This window comes from Juglans microcarpa x Juglans regia, chromosome 2D (genome assembly GCF_004785595.1).
Source record: "Juglans microcarpa x Juglans regia isolate MS1-56 chromosome 2D, Jm3101_v1.0, whole genome shotgun sequence".
Taxonomy (NCBI): Eukaryota; Viridiplantae; Streptophyta; class Magnoliopsida; order Fagales; family Juglandaceae; genus Juglans; species Juglans microcarpa x Juglans regia.
In genome coordinates, this window is record NC_054596.1 from 16,286,455 (window position 1) to 16,310,153 (window position 23,699).

Consider the following 23,699-nt stretch of genomic DNA (forward strand, 5'->3'; position numbering starts at 1 on the left):
TGTATAGAAATGCTCTTAGGGGGAATATGAAGTATCATCTACTGAAAAAGAAATAATTCAAGAAGTGTAGAGAAAGGTTTCTGGTGGGTATCAAAATGAATCCACTAGGGATGAGAACAAGAAAAAGCTCCTGAGAAAACTTGTAAATTAGTCTTGCAGTTGTACTCCACTTACTACTTTGGTAAGTAAGGTTGCACCAAGTTTATCAGCATCAAGTTAAGTATGAAATAGAGGATCAGATAAAAGGAACATAACATTTAGGACTCAACTGTTTTACATCACAAAGCACGACTCCATGCCTTTAGTGTGCATATATACAAATGCCTTTAGTGTGCATATATACAAATGAACTCAGGATTTTGGAGAAAAAAGGGGTGAGAGTAAACTAAGCAGAGAACAGTATAATGCTCTCTTTATCATTTACTATCCGTAGTGTTTTGTTGCGAAAGAATAAAAGAATGAAGATGACTTTATCAACAAACCGAGAAGAACCAATAGATCACTGAATTGTACTCATGCTCATCCTCGATGCTTTGATCTTCTCTTATCCCAAGGGCTTATCTTGTGGCTACTAGACAATCATGGTACCGAGGAACAGAGTAGGTACATAACATATATGCTATTATTGATCATGATGAAATGTTGGCCTTTTTGCGCCTGGTCACCGGATTATTAGATCCCTTTGAATGAAGTGCATTAGACATAGATCGCAATCGGTTGGTTATGTTGGTAAATGATGGCCGGGTTTCAGGATCTGGGACCAACACTCTTCCATCAGCTTCCTCCACTCAGGATAACATCGTTCAGGAATAGGAGGCCGCAGAGTATTCTTCACAATTCCCCCTAAACTCATAACACACCAAATCATAGAATGATAATTAAAGAATGAGAGATGATGAGAATTCTTTAATAATGATTGCATGAGGAAAGAATACAAGGAAGTGGGAAGCTGGTTTTGTTTTACTTTTTCTTGAGGAATACAGGGAAATAATATTATTATTTACATTTTTTAGTTTTTCATGATTTGGATAATATTATGGGTATCCTATGCTATAAAGATTTTTACAACATTGGTTTCTCAATATTTTAGGATTAATAGTCTATGTCCATGGAGTCTCTCCTAGTTGGGGTTAGATTAGTTGGCAATATACATTGGCGTTAACTCTTTAAAGCATATAAAAGAAAATAACAAACTTTATGAGAATTTTGCAACTACTATCCTTTTTCAGGGAGCGATGCTGAGGAAGCCCAGATTTTAGGTAACTAACTAGGTGTGATGCCTAAATTTATCTTTTCCTTCCTTTTTTTCTGTAATCTCAAGCAACTTGTACCCAGACCTTAATTGTCACCCTTTAGAACCCTAAAATCAATTAAAAAAAAAAAAACACACACACACACACACACACAAATATATGGACATCCGAGTAAAAATATCAGAGCTCAACCCATAAAGCCAAGTATGGTAACGTTCCGGTTTAGAGTTCACAGGCTCAGCTCAGATCTGAGTTTTTTCCTTCTCTCACTTGTTTTGAGCTCCAGATCATACCAAATTATTAGTCCACATTTGAATCTTAATCCAACCAATTTTTTAGCCTTTTTTTTTGTTACCACCACTCCCTATCCCAGCCAACCCTAATCCCCCCCTCAATACCGGCTGCTAAATAAAATCCCGCAGTCTCTAATTTCTGGTTGCAGCCTCTTAGAAAAGCTTCAAGATTCAAACATTGTTAACATATTTTAAAAACAAACCCTATATATCTTACCATCCTTCAGGGACTCGAGCTATAATATTCTCCCACAGGAACTACCTTCATTAATTGTAAACAAAGATCATTGGGCTGCTCTCTCTAATACCCCATATGATAAGAATAAGAGTATGTGGTGTATGAGATCCTACATTGTTTGGGAATGAGAAGTTCTTGCTCTTTATAAGGTTCTCAGACAATGTAAGATCTCATACATCACCCGCTCTTATCCTTATCATATGGAGTATCACAATCTACCCCCTTAAATTCTTGACGTCCTCGTTGGACCAGTCCATTGTAAATGACATGGCTCAAGTTCCACATTTCTGGTTGAGATAGACTCTGATACTATTTGTAACGCCTAATAGAAGACCCAAACCATGGCCTATACTCCAAAAAGGGTTAGTTAATGATACAATTGGAGCCTCATTGAAACCATTTAAACAACAAAAACTTCTCATTTCTAAGCAATGTGTGATCTCATGTACCACCCACCCTTATTCTTATCATATGGAGTATCACACTCTCCGTGTCAATTTGGTACCTGAGGTTTCTTGCAGTACATCATTGTGCTAGACCACACAACTAAACAGCATATTTAAACCTCACTCCACTGTTGGCCTAACACCAAAAAACCAGCCACTACCACCACAATACATCAGCCTCAACTTTGAGTTCAACTCTTGAAACATTCAAAAACATTGGCTATATTTATATTGAAAGTAAATAAAAAGAATTTCCTTTCCTTCTTAATCTGATTCTGTTATGACCCTAAAAGTAATTTAACCAAATTAATATCTAATAGTCTTAGGACTTTTGGATTAATGGTTGGGTCTTTAACAATTGGTATCAGAGCAGAGATCACGTCAAGTGTTTAAGTCACGGAGGGGCCGACCGATATGCTAGACTAAAATGCCTTAGTATTATATATGAGCATGGTATTAGGTCATTAAATATTGATAGATGAGTGAAGCCGCTAAAAAGGAAAGGACTACCACCGAGTCCGTGTCAATAGAGTGGACTGCCATAGACGTCGGATTCGGAAGTGTGGTGGACTGTTATGATCCTGAAGGTTAAAGGTTTTACCAAATTAATATCCAACAGTCCTAGGGCTTTTGGATCAATGGTTGGGTCTTTAACAGATTTCCAAAATGCCAAATCCAAACATGGTCCTCTATTCTCTTACATCTCTACATTTCTATATTAAACAAAATACCCTTTCAACAAATGTGGAGGACTAAACTCATTCCTTTTCCCTCACTTTACCATCCACCCCTCCACCCCTGTTAATAAACATAAAGCCTATAGATCAGGATAACCAAGGCTGCAGCTTCCTAGGGATCTTGCTATCTTTAACTACTTAGCATGCTCTCTCTCCTCCCCCCCAAGCCCCAAATCCCACTTCCCCCTCCACCAATCCCCTATTCATTCTGCTTCAATTTTAACTTCTAAATTGCTAAACATGTCCTACTTTTTGCATCTCAATCTTCATTAAAATTATGAACTTTTTATTGGCGCACCTTTTCAATGATATCTTCTAGTGCAACCTCCTTCCTTCTCCCTCATCATCATTTCAAGTTGGATACTGTAAAGACATGCATCAGTTTGGATGCATGTTGAATTGTAAACGAGTTTTTAATTCCATTTTTTACTCTAGCAGTTTATTGAGCATTGCATTGTCCATTTATTTGTAACTAGTTACACCAACTGAAGTGATTCCCAAATCAAAAGAAATGGATTTGTTCCCTTTTTCTATAATCATGTCAGAGATTTTGCTAAAGACTGACTCCATGCTACTGGTTCAAAAAAATTAAAAAGAATTATTTCGTTGCTCTTTGAAACACCATAAATGCGAAGTTCCATTTCACAATCAGCACTTATTATTTGGGCTATAACATAAACTTACCAATAATTGCACCACAATGCAAATTTTCGTAAGGTTCCTCCCCAGTCAGGATCTCCCACATTGAGATGCCAAATGAGAAAACATCAACCTGTCAAAAGCAATACCATATGGTTAACTGCTTTACTGAGTGGTTTTTTTTCTTAGTTAAGGCTGACCACAAAATGATTTATTTTCTCCTTCACTCCATTACTACATATAATATGGTCCCACAACCTTCTCAGAGACCCGGCTGCTGCTACCATTCAACAATTCTGGTGCCATCCATGGAAGGGTTCCTCGCACGCCACCAGACACGAGAGTATTGCGTTTAATTCTTGATAGTCCAAAATCTGCAACCTACAAAAACAAAAACCTGAAAGTATGATCAAACAGAAAAAAATACAAGCACTAAATCTGACAACACAACTTAAATTAGGCAGAATATGCCCAAAAAATCCCACTTCCAAGTATCATTAAACTATGGCTTCTAGCAGGAGGTTTCCAGCACAATTCAATTCATCCCAATTATCTCACCATAAAACCTCTTCTAGGGAAATATCCCTAGAAACCTAGAAGCCTAATGTGATATGAAGAGTGTTTATCCTATTTTACCTTGCAGATAGGTCGTTGTGGATCCCTCAGGTTGACAAGCAAATTTTCACATTTCAAGTCAAAATGGACAATACTTTTTGAATGCAAATACTCCATACCAAAAGCTGCATCCATGGCAATTATAAGCTTCTTACGCCAATCAAGTGATCTGCACAAAGAATCCAAATATACAAGCAAATGGATAAACAACCATTGGAAGCAAATATACAGAAAATCACTGGAGGATAATTACCTATCCTTCTTAAGTAGGACATGCCTAAGTGAGCCATTCACCATACACTCAGTTACAGTTGCCAAGGTTCCTCCAGTTCCATCAGGTACGACACCATAAAATGCGACCACATTTGGATGGTGAAGATTTGAGAGAATCTGAGCCTCTCTCCAGAAGTCTCTGGTCTAATACAATGGTTAGTGCACAATTTAAAATTCTAGCCAAATAGGCATAAGAATATGACATTCCAACGTAAAATTTCAAAAATAAAATTTTCTTCTTCTTCATTGGTTTTTTTAAGCAATACACTGATGAATGTGCATATATAATGAATGCATACCAAAGACCCAAGTAACTGTGTTCATATGTAGAAAACTACACATATTCCAAAATCAGAGTCATTAATTATATGGTTTTCTTTTTTTCCTGGGCATTGATTTCTTCCTGCATAGCATCTCTCCAGCAATAATGATTTCAAAATTCCACATCACTAAGAAAAAATGATCCTTTTAACTTTTCTACACATTATCATTATTTGGGGGAGAACATTAAGAAGAAATGTATGTAGGTACCTACCAACCGTTCTTGTTCTGACGATCTCCCTGAAAAGCAAGCCTTTTTTATTCTCTTTATGGCAACATCCGTTCCTCTCCATTTTCCATGAAACACAGTCCCGTATGTACCAGATCCTAATTCCCACAGTTCTTCAAGATCAGCATTCTTTATAATCTGAATATTGAGACAAAAAAAAAATCAGTTGAAAGTAGAAATTATACTAATGAAACATAAAGGATACAAGAATGCAGAAAGCTCCCCATATATGCACAGATGACACAGCATTTCAGAACTACATATATGACCACCAACTAATAGAAGACTGTCAGCTCAGGAGGAAGAAGACACTTTCATAACTAAGATACCCCATCTTTTGGGGTATAGCCTGGTCAGAGAGGCGATTAAAAGGGGTCATCAGTAGAAGCAAAAGTTCTTATAGAGGTTTCCTTCTTCCAGAAAAGTCAAATATCCTGGATACGGCTCATGCCTTACTAAACTTTCGCCTAATAAACTACCAAAAAACTCTATTGCTAAAAGAGATAAGATATTTTCAATAAATTGCAAACATTTTAATGAATAGAATTCTCTATCTTAACGTAGAAGACCTAAAGGTCTCTCAAAACAAGTAAAATATCCCCCACTGCCTCGATAAGATAAAAGTGACAAAGCCTTAATAATCAGTAAATAAGATGATAAACTATGGCTTTCCAATAAAAATATGTTACCAAAAAAATTCATATTAAACTAGATATGAATTAAGACAGGAGCGTAAACCTGCAAGCCATATATGCTGGCTTCCATTTCAGCTATGAGTGCCTCATTAATTGAATCAGTCTTGTCTTTATCATCAGCCACGGCATCCTATAAAGAAAAGACAGGAAAAAACTCAAACTTCCAAGTATATATGCAATTTGCGGAACCACAAACTCAATCAAGTTCCAGCAATCTTACCTCATACTCAAACTCTAGAATGATGCTGCCCTCCTCTGTTTCTGTAGGAGATTCAATATCAATAACATTGCTACTGGTTTCATCCAATATGCATGGGGCAGCTGCTGATGAAGACTGTACGCAAGCATGAGTAGTCTCATGCACATCTTCCACAATAGCTGACTCCAGCAGATCGTCATCTTGACTTCTCCTCAGAGGTTTTGTTTCCGCCAATGAGCAATCTTTAACGTCTGACTTCTCACTAATAGGTCTTGCAAAGTTCTCAACCTTCTGATCAAGTTTATTAACAAAGTTATCATCTACAAGAGAGAACTCTCTCCAGATCAAATCTTCTTCAGTTGGGTTCTGAATAATTTTATGGTCATTGTTATTCAAGTTTGATCTCAAACCACATTTATCATGAACTGCAGATGGGCACAAATCCACAGAGCTCCTTAGCATGGGCCCTTGGAGACCCAAATCTTTTCCACTTGCAGCAGGTTGTAGCAGTGGAGATTCAAGGGAATTAAGGCTACTGGATGACCCAGACATAAGATCAGTCCAAGAATTTTCATTGGGAGACTGTTGTCTGACGCCTGGATTTAAGCTTGCAGCTTCAGAAATCCCAATCTCTGAAGTTCTTATTCCCTTTTCACCGCTCACTCTTGTAGACAAGGCACAATCCTCATCATGGGCAGTTCCTTGGCTCACAAGAAGGAGATCAGAAGGGGTTTTTCCCTGTGGGTAATTTTGGGGGTGCTCCATCCGGTTATCTACAAAAGGCTTGAAATTAATGGCTGAGGATGCTGGAAGCACATGGCCTGAGGCTTGTAACTCTTGTGTAGAAGTACCAACACCAAACGTATGTTGGTTGGAGTCTAAATTGGGTGATATTTTCTTACGTTCCAATCTGGTAGCAGGAGATCTGTCCTCATGAAGCTTTCTACCTTGACATGGAAAATAACTTTTTTCATCAAACCTTTCCATAGTTTCCAAAGTAGAAAAATTTTCTTGCAAGTGCTTTGGTATGCTGAAACCAGAATCAGTTAAGTCTTTTTCAGCTGTTCGGCATTTCTGATTGCTGCCAACAATACCCTCATGAATAGGTTCATTCCTGCCCAATCTTTTTAAACATGTGGAAGAATTCAGCAAATCCAGTCTACTCTGAGATCCAGTTGAGTCAACATCCACTAGCTTACATTGCACGTGAGGATAGAAGCTATCGATATTCTCATGTTGTTGCGATGGTTTTTCTCGTGAGCAGTTTGAATTTAGCAGTGGAGTCACTTGAGCCTTTGAAAAGTTCAAGGGGGACAACGGGCTCATTCCTTCTAGAGAACAGAAAGCAGAGCTCCCTCCATATTCGTGCAGCTTTGAATCAGAAAATGCATGTGGCATCCGACGATGAGAATCAGCACAGTCACTGGATCTTGAAACCAAACCCAACGGATCTTCTGGTTGAGAGATGGGCTTTTCAGAATGGAAAGTCCTTTCCTTGGGCATTGGTCTCTCACATGAGAATCCGTCAAAGTCACTATCATTTTTATCAAGATCTGGAATCACAAATTGTTCAATGGTGTTGCGGTTATGAACATGTTCTCCACCTTGGTCTGTCTGGTTGACATCAAGTTGTTTACAAGGAGGAAGATGATTCGTTAAAGGTACTGCCCCTTGCATATGGTGTTTGTAACCAGCACTGCCACTGCTTGGGCTCTCATGTGGTAGTGGAGCACTGACAAATGGAATGCTGCTCTCATTACTAACTTGGCATGAGTTATCGCCATGTAATTGCATTGAATCTCCTCCATGAAGCAGGACTGAAGAAAAAGGAGGAGGATTATCCGGAGACCTGCTCGTATTCTGGAATTGATTAAGAGACTGAGCAGAATGCAAATCTTTAAAACCGCCCTTCATCTCTAATTGAACTGGGGCACTAGGAGATTTTCGGAGAAAAGTGGGATTGCGGTCCAAATCAGCTCCAAGCTGACTTGCTTCATTTGCCTGTCCACCGGTGTTCCTCCTAGAAATAGGATTTAGGATCCCATTCACAGCAACAACATATGGGTAATCAGGACTGCTCTGTTCTATAGTCTTACCCTCATTGGAAGATTTTTCCTCAGACTCGCCCAAAGGTATCAAAAAAAGACGGAGTCTTTGAGAACCCTCATGCCTTTCAAGCCCGTTATATTCTTCTATCATGTTTTGAAGATCCTCATCGGAAGACACGGATATCAGGGCATCAAGATCCTCACCAGGAAGCTGATACTTGATTGTGTGAGGATGTTTACAAATACCTAAAGTTTTCTTCCCAAGCTCTTCCCGTGTGATATTCTTTGGGATGGAAATAATGCGTGTCTCACCGCCAACATATCTGAGTTTCCCATCGCTGGGCCGGTGAAAAATTCTCCCACCAAAACTGCAGAGAAACGTCATTTTCCTATATTGAGAACCATCTGATGCTCCTGACCCAGGAAAGTTGTTGGATTGAGGGGAGCTAGATTTACAAATTGGAGGAGCCATTGTGCCCAAACCAATCCCATCACGATTCAATTCACCAAAAGCCTTCCTTGACCCATGTCCACTATCACCATCTTCCTTGTGGTATTTGATTGATTTGTCAACATAAGCCCCATTCTCAAGTTCCTTGTCAGGCCCTCTTGCAGAGGCATACTCAGAGAGGTCAGAAGCACATTCAGAACCCATTCTCGTCAACCCAAGAATACCATTGTGATCCTCGTTGACCAGATGGCCATTCTCAATGTAATTGAATACAACCTTCTTTTCACGTTTTTGAGTCGTGTCGGCTACAGGTGGAACTCTTCTAGCAGCAACACGGTCCTGAAGAAACTCCATTGAAAACTCTTCACCTGTCCTCAAAGAGAAATTGTTTTTTACATTGTTTCCTAGATTCGGAATTACCAAGGTTGGTTGTTGCTGGATCCCTTTACCTGATGCGTCAGGAGTCTTTCCGGTCATCGCATCAAGCAACTGCTGAGACTTATTTAGATGCAAAGGAACAGTTTCTTGTCTACTTGAGATATTAATTCCTTCTCCAAACCACAAATTAAGGATAGTCTCTCCAGCAGTCCTCAGTATTGGTTAAACCTCCTCACAATTTCAACTCTTTAACATTTTCCTTCCCCTGATCATCATATTCTTCACCTTAATTTTATTTTTGAATTAAGAAACCAATTGCGCCAACAAAACTGTTGAAACTACATGGAGCGGTACTGTTACTGAAAGAATTTCTTATGCTTATTGCTAGTCCTTATGCTCAATAAAAATAAGAGCGCCAAATCACGACCCGCTTAGCACCAAAGATCCAAAATGGAAAAAATCCTGATACACCAATCATTTGAAATCTAACTTAATATCATGCCCGATCTTCCATCAACAAGTACGAGCTAAATGCATCAAAATTGACATATAAAACGACGTATCAATGACTATTGCTAGATGGGGTTGTTCCAAAACTCAAGACGGATTCAAATGAGCGCAGAATTAAAAATAAAACGAAGAGGTACCTGATTCTTGGCATGCTCTGCATCTCTCTGTTTCCATCTGTTTCTGGAGCTACCAGAGCTTGCACTCGCAGCTGGGGGAGAAAGCTATTTCCTTGTGATTAAAACGGTTAAAACGGTGTAAGATCGAATGGGGAATTGGGAATGCGAACAATTTGGTTTTGAGGAAGGCGAGGGGAAGGAAAAGAAATAGAAGCGTGGGTTACGGCAGCGGGGTGGATTCTATACAAACTTCTCTCTCGGGCGTCGGGGAGCGACATTGGCGAGAATTAAGCGGCATCGAGACACGAGGAGCGGAGAAAAGAATGCCTGTTTCAACTGTATATAACTATAAAAGTAGTTTTATTGCCCTTTCTCTCTCTCCTACGTGGACTCCCCCGTTCAAGTTTCAAACATAAATTTAACCTTAAATATCCGCATAACCTATAAATATACATAATTTGTTTTCCATAATTGGAATGCCAGAAGACATTATTCCCACTTGCCATTCTAACCTCTACTGCTTTTCTGTTATTTTCTAACAGAAACATAATAATCCACGATGGATGGTTCTTTCCAGTCTCCTAACATGCTTCATGGAAATGCAGTTAAGATTGTTGAAGAGTATTACAATGCAAGATTAAAGCCAATAGGGTCAATCACTCATAATCCTTTGTTTAGAATCCTTTGTTTGCTACTTGATGGGAAAAACCACCATTACATTGTGTGAAAGTTAATTGAGATGTGGTAGTAAGAACTCCTCTTAATAATATTAGTGTTGGTGTGGTGATAAGGGATGTCGATGGTTCTATTTTGGCAAGTTTAATGCAACCAAAATTTTATTGCACAGATCATGTGTTGGTGGAAGCAAGAGGTTTACTCTCTGCTTTGTTATTTTGTCAAGAGTTAGGACTTGATTCTATCATCTTTGAAAGAAATTCTTGTCAAGTTGTTCATGCAGTTCATAGGTTTGATTCTTCTGCTGGAAGTCTGCAGTGCATTACCTCATATATCCTTAAGCTTGTGCGTACTGCTCAATAGAAAATTCAGCATGTTAAGAGGAACTTAAATAGTGTTGCTCATCGACTTGCTCAAGTTGCAGTGACTTTAGAACATGAGTTACTAGATATTGATTGTATTGTTGAATGTATTGAACCTCTTGTATTGACTGAATGCCATATTTCAGTTCAATAAAATTAACTACTATGTTGATTTTTTTTTTTTTAAAAAAACATTTACACGAGGGGGAAAGAAATTTGAGTGAATAAATGAGAATTCATGTCTCTTAAAATTATTATCGATTTTATGGCTAGCCCTATTTGGATAGTGAAAGTATTTCATCTCATCTCATTTTATCAATACAACTTTATCAAATTCTCACACAAAATATAATAAAAAAAAAATTCAATTTTTTCAAATTTCAAAATAATAATAATATTAAAAAATAATATTATAACAATATTTTATTCAACTTGCATCTAAAATTATCTTATCTCATCTCACTATCCAAAAAGCATATTAAATTGAAAATGAGATAAATATATTAATTGATCTTATAGTATTTATATAATAAAGTAGGGGCGCCCTTAGTGGGCATGTCCTTACTACTTCCCATATTGGGATGCCAGGCATAACACATGGCATTACTCCAGGTGTAATGCTTGGAGTTATGGGTAAGTGGTGAAGGTTGGCCTTAAAAGGCCAACCAACTGTTACCATGCGAAGTCCTCATTTTTTTTAGAAAGACACAATTTTTTAGTGTTTATAAGTATTCTCTCAAAATTTTGGTTCTCTATGAAAAAGCTCTTAGGTTGTGGGCATCTTGAGTGTGTCTCTAGATTTATCTACGTAATACATGAAAAAATTTATGAGCCTAACTCATCTCATAAAACCTGTTGTCCAATAGAGAATTGTTCATTCCTTATAAACATGCCCAAGACCTTGTTCACAAGCATTGTGAGATTATTCCCCAATGCCTTCCCTCACATGCAAGTCAATATTTTTTGGTCTTTGTTACGGAGTAAGTAGTGTATGCCTCATTCGTCCTGTAGCAGGCTTTGATACCATGAAAAAATTCATGGATTTAACTCATCTCATAAAATCGATTTTTTAATAGAGAATTGATCATTCCTTATAAACATGCTCAAGACCTTGTCTATAGGTAAGATGAAATTATTCCTCAACAGCACCCTCACACATTGGGCATAGACGAACTCAGATTAAACAAAGATTTAAATGTTGGATTCACTCATAGAACAACTATACAGATTGATCTTGAGGTATTTCTTCTATTGCGAATGTTTTCATGAAATCTAACATTGGTATTAGAGCATTGATCAGTTGTTCCCAGTGATGTGTATATATATATATACTTGTTTTTTGTTCATGTAATATGCATATTTTTTTTCTTGCACTGAGTCTCTGTTTAAATAGACAAGTTTGAGACTCTGTTTGATATTCCATTATCTATTACAGGATGTGCAATATATCTTTGTTTACATTAACTTTGCAACATTGAAATATATATCTTACAATTTGAGTCTCGATTTTTGCATTGTTGGTTTGCATCTATTAATATGAGATATTGTATTGTATATTTCAGATCATCTGTTTGTTATATTGAGAGAAAGGCATATAAATAGACCCACCATGGCCATGCACACGATGGTGCACGCACTGCAAGTTCTACCCACACAATTGTAACTGTGCTCATCGCGAGTTCAGCTTGCATCGTGAGTGTAGCACATCGTAGTGGTGTTGCGAGCACTGCAGTGTTGTTGTAGGTGTTGGTGCACCATGATGATGCTGCACGTCGTGATACTGTGCACACCAGTGGTGCTGAGCATGCTAGTGAGTGCTCCTCCAACCCGAAGCAACGCCTAGATGTGACGACTTACAATGGCGATGACAGGATGCTGCTGTGTTTCATACTGTTCACATGAACAGTACCCTAATTCTAAGGAAGAAGACTTCGGTCTTATGTTCAAAACGGGCTTGGGCTTATTTTTTAGGCCCAACCCGATTTTTTTAAAACCTATTTTTGTTAATTAAAAAAAGGTGGTATGGGCTTATTTCTCGGCCCAACCCGAGAAGTCTTTTTTAATGGGCTTGATTTTTTGGGCCAACCCGAGAGGTTTTTGAACTATTGTATATAGCCCAATAAGCAAGGATTATTCTCTAATCCAACCCATGATGTGTGGTTGTGTTAAAATATGAAAAACAAGTGCCAGTAATGAGTTTTGAACCTATAACCTAGTGGGAACCAAGGGGTTGGTGCACCACTGGGCTGTTGCTTTCCTTGAAAATGGTTGAGGCACTTATTTTATTTTATTTACTAATTGAGCTGGAAAAAAAAAATTTTGGCATAATTATTTCATATATATGATTTATAAAATTATTTTATCACTGAATTTGTTAAGCTATTTATCTGTTTTGGCCTACAAATATATTTTTTTGAAAGTGATAAATAGTGAGAGTATGGTTGAAATTAAATTGGATTTTAGTCTCCCATACAATTCAAATTTGCATGAAAATCAAGTTGAAAGTTAATAATTAGGTATTGTAGCGTAAGAGATGATTAGGAAGTCTGACAAATTCTCGATCTTGCGATATGTCTAAATAATTTTTTTCTTTAACTTAGATTGACACGGAAATTTTTTTGAAGGCGTGTGTTATATCTAACTTGTGCTTTTCTTATAGTGAAATGACATCCAAAGGTAGTGTTGTCGATTTGAATAAAGAAGAGAAAATGGATGAGGAGAATTATGATATTTAGTATCACAAGATCCAATATGTCTTAAGTGATAAATAGTGGGAGTATGGTTGAAATTAAATTGGGTTTTAGTCTCCCATACAATTTAAATTTGCATGAAAATTAGATTGAAAGTTAATAATTAGGTATTGTAGCGCAAAAGATGATTAGGAAGCCTGACAAATTCTAGATCTTACGACATGTCTAAATGATTTTTTTTTCTTTAACTTAGATTGACACGGAATTTTTTTTTAAGGCGTGTGTTATATCTAATTTGTGCTTTTCTTGTAGTGAAATGGCATCCAGAGGTAGTGTTGTCGATTTGAATAAAGGGGAGAAACTGGATGGGGAGAATTATGATATTTGGCATCACAAAATCTAATATGTCTTGAATGAGTAAGAAGTCTTGGAGACCTTAACTCATTCCCTAACTAAGCCTGAGAATAGGAACTCAGAACAACACCGAAAGGGTGGCGAGGGATTTGAGAATTGGCCCAAGAAGGATTGATGTGTAAGCTTTACTATGTTAAGCAACATGCATAATGACCTTATTGATGAGTTCGAGGAGTATAACACTACTCAAAGTATGTGGCAAGTACTAAAAGTGAAGTTCAAGGGAACTTCTACCACGAGATTGCACAGATTGACTATGAGGTTTGACTCCTGCAAAATGTGCTTTAAACACACGATAAAGTAGTATCTTAGAGCGATGTCATCCATGATTCGTGAACTCAAAGTGATCGAAAATAATCTGACTGATGAGCAATAAGTCTAGACTGTGATACACTTACTACCTTGGGAAATAATGAGCCAGAATTTAATGCACAGTAAGAACATTAAATCGACTATACTGAAACTGGAACTTGAGGCCGAACACCTAGAGGCTACAAAGCCCAAATATTCATCACATGGCTGAATCTGACTTGCGTAAGGCATTTAGGTTTAAGCGCAAGAACAACAAGATTGGATTAGCTACTAGACGTGTGCAAAAAGAGTAAGAAACTTTCAAGTGTAGTAAGAGAGGCAAGAGCTGGAAGAATAAGTCTAAACTGGACTGCTTCAACTGTGGAAAGAAATATCACTTCGCTCTTGACTGTACTGAGTTGAAGAAGGTATAATCTGACTATTATCTTTATGTTTATGTAACAAGTCATGTGATAGTTGCTCACTCCATAAATCTGACTCTGTCTCTTGCTACCCTTTTATATTTGTGTACAAATTTTTTTAATAAGCCATGGTGCCATGTAAAGCGACGCTTGTTCCAACCTTTATGATTTGGCACATTCCTTGCTAAGGGTGAAAACCGACGTCGTCAGTGAGGTTTCGGTCTAAAACTGATGATGCACCAACGACATTTTGAGATGTTCCGAATCGGCCTATTAAGGGAGAGAAAATCAACAACCTCGGTGTCAGCATGAGTCGGTGTGGTTCTTCAATTTGTAGTCAATGTTGTTGTGAATGAGGAGGGGAGCAACAGGCTGTGCTGTCGGTAGTGCCGATTCTAAAAGAAGAAGCGTAGGGAAGAAGAAAAAAATGGAGATTTATTAATTTCAGATTGAAATGGCGACGTTCCACATAATTTTTTTTTAAAGTTAGAACTAAAAAGACATTGTTTCACTCACTTAAGTACAACAACGTCGTTTTATATACGTTTAATATAATATATATATATATATATATAATCAACAGGTTTGGCGGTTTGATATTGGTTCAAATCGGAACCGAACCGGCTGATGTTGGTTTTGAGTTGTTTCTACCGCCGACCGACCTGTTTTACATCGGTTTCTACCAATTTAGTATTCTAGCGGCCGGTTCACATCGGAAACGGTTGATTTCCTTGATTTTTGTACAACCTTATTCCTTGCAGCTCCAACCTTTTCTAGATTGACACCTTTATGATTTGGTTGTGGCACCATCACTTGCAGATCAGTACTACAATTCCGCGCCATCACTTGCAGATCAGTACTACAATTCCTACCAACCATTATGGTCGGACCAAAAACACTTTTATAATAATAAATAATTTTATTTGAAAGTCTTTTCACTACAAACCATCTATGTAGCATAATTTGATTTAAAGAATAAATTTTAAATTTTAAATGTTACACACCATACACCATCCATGTGTAAAGGTCTTATAACAATACGTGCGGAATATGATATTGCAATAGAATATATACATACATATATATATATATATATATATATGGATATATAACACAAACCCAATCCGTTGGATGACAGATATATATTTTTTGTGTTCTATTACAAGGGATGCATCCTATATTTAACGAGTCCAATTCAAATAATAATCAAGTTTAGACCTTATGTTAGTTATATATCACACATACACACACATATATAGGTGTAAATATAACAGGTTGGGCAATGGTTGCCTTGCACTCAATTTGGCTATTGAATTTGCCTAGATTGTAGGAAAACAAGCAAAAAATCCACCTACTAAAAAATCACTTTATATCACAAGCGTTTTCTTAATCTTTTCCTCCCATTCTTCTCCTTCTATCTCTCTCTCTCTCTCTCTCTCTCTCTCTCTCTCTCTCTCTCTCTTTTTGTTGATTTAACAAATCACTAGAGCCTAAATTAAAATTACTTATTTATATTGCACCTAGAAGGAGCGAATAAGTGTATATCACAATCATCAACCAAGCCTTTGGCTTTTAGAAAGAGAAAGTCTTCATTCTCTTTAGAAAACTCAATCCTTCTGAGTGTTTCTACTGGAGAAGAGGGTGGAGTTATGTCTTTCACCCTCCTATTCGTTCCCTTTCCGAAATCGCTTAGTGTATATGCTTTTATGGTAGTGTTTTTTTTCCTTCTTCCTTCCACCGATTCGGTTTTGGTTTGATTTTATGCAACCCTACTATCGCCAATTTACTGGAATGACAGGGAACCGCGGCAAAAATATCAACGCGTGACCTGCACATGCGACTTGCTTCTACGCGTGGCACTCCAGAACCAGTTTTGGAGGGTTATATAGATGCAGATATGGTTGGTGACCTTGATGGTAGAAAATCAACTTCAAGGTACTTGGTTACTTTTGCAGGAGGAGCTGTATCATGGCAGTCAAAACTGTAGAAGTGTGTTAATTTATCTACTACTGAGGCTGAGCATATTGCAGCAACTGAAGCAGGGAAAGTTAATTTATCTACTACTGAGGCTGAGCATATTGCAGCAACTGAAGCAGGGAAAGAAATGCTTTGGATAAAACGGTTTCTACAAGATTTATGTTTGAAGTAAGATGAGTATGTGGTTCATTGTGATAGTCAAAGTACACTAGAATAAAGCAAGAACGCCAAATATCATTCACGTACAAAGCACATTGATGTGAGATACTATTGGCTACTCCAAGTAGTTGTGGAACAAGCATTACTATTGAAAAAGATTCACATTGAGAAGAACCCAACTGATATGATGACAAAGGTTGTTACTAGGGAGAAGGTGGAACTTTATGCCGGATCAGCCAGCATGGACTCTAACTGAGATGTTAGATTATAATCTCCTCTTATAATGGGCTGGAGGGGGAGATTGTTGAGTGGGTCCAGCCCACATGTGGTAGCCCAGGCTTTAGTTAAATCCATTAGGGCTTTAACTTGCAATTATAAAAAGGAAGTGGAAGGAGTTTACGATAGAGTGAATGGAAAAACAACAAAACAAAAGAAAAAGATAGATAGGGGTACTTTACGGCGCAACAAGTGAAAAGAAAAAAGGCAAAAAGTTTTTTTTTATCTGTTGGGTGTAGATCTCACACATGTATTTCTTTACACAGTAAGAATTGAGAATTTATCTAAATGGTGGTTTTTCGTTGGGTACTCCAGAGAGCTTTAGTATTCAAAGTGCGGATCTCACAGGCATTATAAAACTGGTGGTTTGGGATGAGATTATTGTTTTCTTAGAGATTGATCATTGTTGTATCTCTCAATTTGTTGAGAACTCAAGTTTTGGGCATAAACTTGAGTATTGTAAACTCTATATTATTATAGTGGAATTGATCGGAGTTGCCCCATGATTTTTTCCCTCTACACTGGAGGGTTTTTCCACTTAAAAAATCTACTGTATTTTGTTTTGATTGTTTGCTTGTTTAATCATTTTAGTTATCTACTTGGATAATAGATTTAATTTTGTAAGTAGTTATATTGCCCAACATCATGGAGTGTAAAACTTCATAAGCAACCATAATGTTGTCAACTGTAAGCCTTCCTAGTATGAATGCATTTTGTATAGGAGATATGATAACATATAGCACTCTCTTAAGTCTATTGGGTAGAACTTTAGACATTATTTGTACAACATATTATAAAGGCTAATAGGTCTAAAGCCACTACCTAACTGTGGGGATTTTTTTTTTCTTTAGAATAAGTGCTATAAAAGGGTAATTACTAGAGGGGTTCAATACATTACCATTTAAGCAAGATAAAGCTACTTGACAAACCTCATCTCCTACAATCCTTCAATAGTTTTGATAGAAGCAAACACCAAACCCATTAAGGCCAGATGACTTCAAGGGGGCCATTTGTTTGAGAGTTGTTTCTACTTCAAATCTAGTGAAACTCTGTGTAAGTTCTTCATTCATAATAGCAATTACTCTAAGATCTACATTCTTTAAACAGGTAGCAATGTCATCAGGTGTAGGCTTTGATGAAGTAAACAGATTCTCAAAATAATGCTTAAAAACTTTCCCAATGTCCTCTAGATTTTTCCTTAATCTATTTTGCGAATTACTATTCACATATTTGTTTTATAAAAAATTTCTTCCTTCTTTGGTTGGCACAAGGTTTGAAAAATTTTGTATTTCTATCTCCATGTTGGTACCAATTCTTTTTTGCCATTTGTCCAATGTTTTAAATTTTGTACCGTACCGGCTGGTACGGCTGAAATTTTTCGTTTCGGCCGTCCGGCCGGTACAAGTACTATATATGTTCTGTACCGGTCAAAATACCGGCCATACTGGTCGTACCGGCCTGAATTTCGGCCTGTACCGACCGATATTTCGGCCTGTGTTTTTTTTTTTTTTTTTTTTTTTCGTTTTTTCAAACTACAAGCTTATTTTTTAACCCCCAATTCATATTAGACTATTTATAATTTTTATATATATGTATTTATATATAATTTATTTATATATAGACTATTATTTTAGAATATAATTTATATATATATATATTTATATATATAATTTATTTATATATCGAATATCACGAAATGTTATCCCGAAACGCTATTCCAAAACGGTACCGGTATCGAAATATTTCGTTCCAGTGCCTTGACCGGTACGGCGTCCAGTACGGTATTCAAAACATTACATTTGTCTCCATTTTAAATCCTCTTGGTCTGACAATACTCCCAAATCCTTCTGCAGCCTACATATTTCCTTTATATAATGGCTTCTTTCTTCTTCTTGCAACTTTTGTAATGACTATGTCTTTTCTTGAATTGCCTTGCCCCTATCTCGTGATATTTGTTTGCACCATTTTATCAAAGCTACTTTGCAAGAATTCATCAACTACCGCACTTTTGAAATAAGATTTCTTCTAGCAACTCTTTTTCCATTCCTTCTCTATTAGTTTCTCACACTCTTTATCAAAGGTTATTTTCTTCCATTTGACCCATTTACACTAAAATTGCGGAAGGAAAGCATTATTGGCCTATGGATAAGAATTGAGGAAGGCAACTGCTCGTTTATATAGGGTCTAGAGGTTGCAACCCTCCTCGCAAATATGTGTATATAGGGTACACACACAAATTACATATATATGTATATATATATATATATATATATATATATATATTCTCCCTGTATATGGGGTTAGCTGGCTGGGTTTTTGACTTGTATTCTATTTTAGCAAACATAATTAGCACTAGACGTGGGAAGTATATATATGGGCTGTGCTTATGTTTTAAGCTTTGCTAATACGATGGAATAAATAGGTGCTCAAAAAAATAATGGAAGGAAAGGGTACCGTCGTACTGGTAAATTGGGACACAGCACATTACATTACAGACATAAATGTACTAAGTTATTATATAGTTTTTTGTTAATAGTTCCATGTATTTTCCAAGCATACCATGAGTTAGATCAGATGTCTTCAATAGGTAATTTGATCTATATTTCCTCGATCTTGATACATTGCAATTCTGAATCAATGTTATAACAATTAGGAAAGGAAGTCAGTTTTTTTTTTCTTTTAGAAGAAGGACAGTAACTTCAATTTTATTAATATCTCTCTCTTATGACGGAAGGATAAATTTTATAGTCGGTGTAAGAGCTTTGAAGGTTACATAAATCTCAAAACCAAAGCTCTTGTAAAAACCTTTCATTCTAAGGGAAAAAAAAAAAAAAAAAACTGCTACTTACATTAACTGATCCAAAATAAATAAAGCAAATATCCAAGTGAACTATTTCCATCTAAAATTTAGTAAACCAGATTTATCAATAACAAAAATTTCATACAAATTTCTACTTAATTGTAAAATAAAAGAAAAAGACAAAGTAATACCTAAAACTCTAAAATAAGCTAATCCATCTGCCATACCATTATATTTTGATCTATATATATATATATGTTGCACATCAAAACTTATAAACTTGTTAAAGTCAAGTATATCCTCCCAAATATTCACATACCTGCAGCGGCTTTTTCCTATTTCTGTACCAATTAACTACCAGCAATGCATTAAACTTAACAATGACATCATAAAAATGAAGCTGGTAATATAAAGAAAGACCAACTTTAATTGCGAAAATCTATGCAAAAAAACTTGTACAAACACCCGAATGAATGGAGAATCTATATATAAACTGCCCACAATGATCTCGAATAATACCATCACAGCCAGCAAGCCCAGGATTGCCCTTTGAGGTCTCATCAATATTAAGTTTCATTCCACTAGTAAAATGATTAACTAGTGAATTAAGCTAAACTTTTTCAGTTTAGTTTTTATCAATAGAATTCTTAAGAAATTTAAAATAGAAACATCATCCAACCTTTTTATGCCCTTTGATGGTTTAGTCATCAGACTTAATTCATGCAACCATTTCATAATTTTCTAAATAATGTAAGAAGTAGGCTTGATTATACCTTAATATTTGTGTGAGTTTCGGGCTAGCCACAATTCTCAAAGTATTAAACAGGAAACTAATTGAGCAATTATATGAATCTGATTTGTCCCATGGAAAATTGAGCATCAAGTTAATAATTTATCTCTCCACCCCAAAGTTGGTAGATCTAAGACGCCAAAAATCTGTGAGAAGTGATGTCATATAGATATAGGAAGATCACAATCATTTAAAACATGTAAATCAGACTCTACAACCTCATAGCCACAACTACACTTAGAAGTCAAGCTTATGCCACATTTTTTAAACATTTATGTCCAAAACTGTCTCATTATTCCACAATTTCCTTCCATACAAAAACAGATTTTTCAGTGGAAGATTCTTACTCCAAATATATTTAGCAGCAGAAAATCGAGAATGTGTTCCATGATGTCTCAGTAGTGAATTTACCATCATTTGTATGCTTCCAATATCTATCATCATCACCACTTATTAGCTTTATTTGAAAACTAAAACATGATGCATCAATACAGGGTTTTGAAGAATTTCAAGCTTATCTCTCTGCCAACCAGCAACAAAACATAAATAATTTAATCTCGTATTTGGTAAAGTGATAGGAAAATCCAAGGATGTAATGGACCCATTACTCATCCAGTTATCATGCTAAAAATTGATATTGCCACTTCTAATATTCCAATGACTTTCAGATTGTATGAACGATAGATATACACATATAGATATTTAAATATGAGAATGTCATGGCCTTTCTGAAATTGATTATAACGGTACAACATTAGAAAAATACTTTTATCTTATATAAACTGTCAAAGAGAGGTTGAACTTATCAAATTCCAAGCAAGTTTGCATTGTATAGCTTTTACAACATCATATAAATTTTTTATGCCCGTACCACCATCTTCAACAGGTCTACTTATCTTTCTCCAAGAAACTTCTTTTTCTTTTTCTTTCTTAATGCCCTTGGCTTTCTCCCCAAAAGAATGATGCAAAATGATATTATTCAATCCCAATATCGCTTCCAAAATACTGTTAGGTTTTGGGTTTAAGAAAAAGATATAGTAGGCAAAAGACAATACAAAAGGACTTAAAAAATAAAAAAAAAATATTTAACAAGGAAAAGTAAAAGCATAAGTAATTAAAACAAAAAACTACAGTGCATTAGACTATCCTTTTTCTTTTGTTAAGATGTATACGAGGCGATGTTAGAGCATTCTTATTGAATTAATTAAAAGTTAAATTTAATGAATATTAGAATAAAATATGTTCACATTAGATTAGTCAAATTCTAAATATTTAAAATTTAACTATAGTATTTTTTAAAAGTTTTTTTAAATTTAAAAGTTACTGTATATACATCAAATATATATTTTATTAATTATTTCTCTCTTATTTTCTTTTTATCATATATTTTATTACAATTAATATATTAATTTAAGTTAGTGATATATTTAACAAACTTGCAACTTGGAAGTGGTAATTTACTAATTTTTCTCTCCTTTTTTTTTTTTTTTTTTTTCTTAACACTTCGGTGTGAAGTAGTAAGAAGTTTGCCGATGTTGCCATATATGATGGGAAAAAAGTACACGACGCTTTTCATGCTTTGAGTAACTTTGATCTTTAATTAAAGTGATTACATTTTTTTTTTTTATGTAAAATTAAAGTTTTGGCCCTCCCCTTATAGTAAAATAACCTTCGTTTCATTTTAGTCTAGGAAAAACCATGTAGGCACTATTTGAATATAGAAATGATTTTATCTCATCTTATTTTATTTTATTGTTATAATTTTTTTAAATTTTTATAAAAAAATAATAAATAATTTAATTTTTATAAATTTTAAAATAATAATAATATTAAAAAATAATATTTTATTTAATTTTTAATTTTAATTTTTATTTAAAATTATCTAATTTTATCTTACTATCTGAATCAACTTTTAATTTCCAATAATAAATTCTCGCTTCTCTTTCCAGCGTCCCCTCCCTTCTCTGCGTCGAGCTCAAGCTTTACACCATAAAAGTCGAGCCAACGATAAAGTGAGGAGAAAGAAGAGATAGACAGAGAAAATGAGAGAGAAACTGAGAAGGACTCTACTGCACCCAACAGAGGATTCTCAATCCTCACCGAAAGGCAAAAGCTTTTTATTTTTTGCTTTTTTTCAATCATTTTTTTAAACACTTTAAATATTTTTAAAAAAATAAAAAAAAATACAAATTCATATAAAAATATTTTCTTAATCGTTAAGTAAAAAAATTAAAAAATAAATAAGAGGTATTTCGATAGAAACTTTCTGTCCAAATAGTATTTTTCAACTGAGAATGCATATCTATTTTTTTTTCTTTAAAAAAAATTAAAACTTAGAATGGAAGGTGTAATCAAAATGACCAAAGACACAAGGCATGCTAGATGTGACATTAAAGTTTCCCTATAACATAAGCATTGATCATGCGTATAATTTGTTAGTTTGAAGCAGCATGGCGGAAGCTGCTCGATCGTCAGGCTGTCACAACAAATTTCATCATTTGATTCCATTCTCCTCCTTATTGACCATTGTAAATACAAAATGGCAGTCACCTTTTTCAATCTTTAATAGAAATGCCAGCATTTCATGGTTGGACGCATTGAAAGTATACTATATAAGCGAGTTAGGTAACAAACACTTCAACTAATCCAATTCCACGTGCAAGATCCATTCACAAAGGAAGAAACCTAAATTCTTTAATAATTCAAATTCAATGCGCACCACCTACACATATTTTGATGAACTATATAATTCAAGAAAACTGAATTATTTGTCTAATTTAAACAAATAATTCAATTCCCAATAAATATTTAGATTTCATTTGGATAGTGAGATGAGACGAGCTGAGATGATTTTAGATGAAAGTTAAAAAACATATTGTTAGAATATTATTTTTTAATATTACTATTATTTTAGAATTTGAAAAAGTGAATTGTTTATTATATTTTATGTAAAAATTTAAAAAAATTGTAATGATAGGATGAGATGAGATGAAACCGTTTTTGTATCCAAACGGAACTTGATGTTATCTCTGTATATATCCTTTGAATAATCCAACGCAAATAAAATTATATTAATTTAGGTGGGTAAGGGGTAAGGCCTTGGCTTCAATAATTATTTTGGGTATACTCTTACTTTGTTATTAGGGATTAATTTTGAGAGAAGCATTAGGCCATCAATTTGTCTCTCTTGTGGGGGCTCAATAATCATTATGGACATTAAAAAAGCCAATAAAGATTTTAAAATTTTTGAGTTAGGCAAAATAGATATGTTAAGTTGTTAACATCCCTTACATCACTCATAAAAAATGAAAACTAATATAAGTATTTATGACTTCAACATCGTTTACGACGCTGTTAATTCATTTCATGATATGAAAAAAATCAATTTTATTATAAATTTTC

At 35.3% G+C, this 23,699-nt stretch overlaps 1 protein-coding gene across 1 annotated transcript; it reads right to left on the reverse strand.

Moving 5' to 3' along the window:
- Positions 1-324: 324 nt before the first annotated feature.
- On the reverse strand, positions 325-9,862 carry LOC121248573. The gene is given in 10 exon segments (XM_041147066.1): positions 325-760; positions 763-843; positions 3,652-3,739; positions 3,865-3,987; positions 4,243-4,390; positions 4,475-4,638; positions 5,030-5,182; positions 5,783-5,869; positions 5,960-9,342; positions 9,463-9,862. Coding segments are annotated over 9 exon segments (3,930 nt in total). The 5' UTR covers positions 8,915-9,342; positions 9,463-9,862; the 3' UTR covers positions 325-629.
- Positions 9,863-23,699: the final 13,837 nt, after the last annotated feature.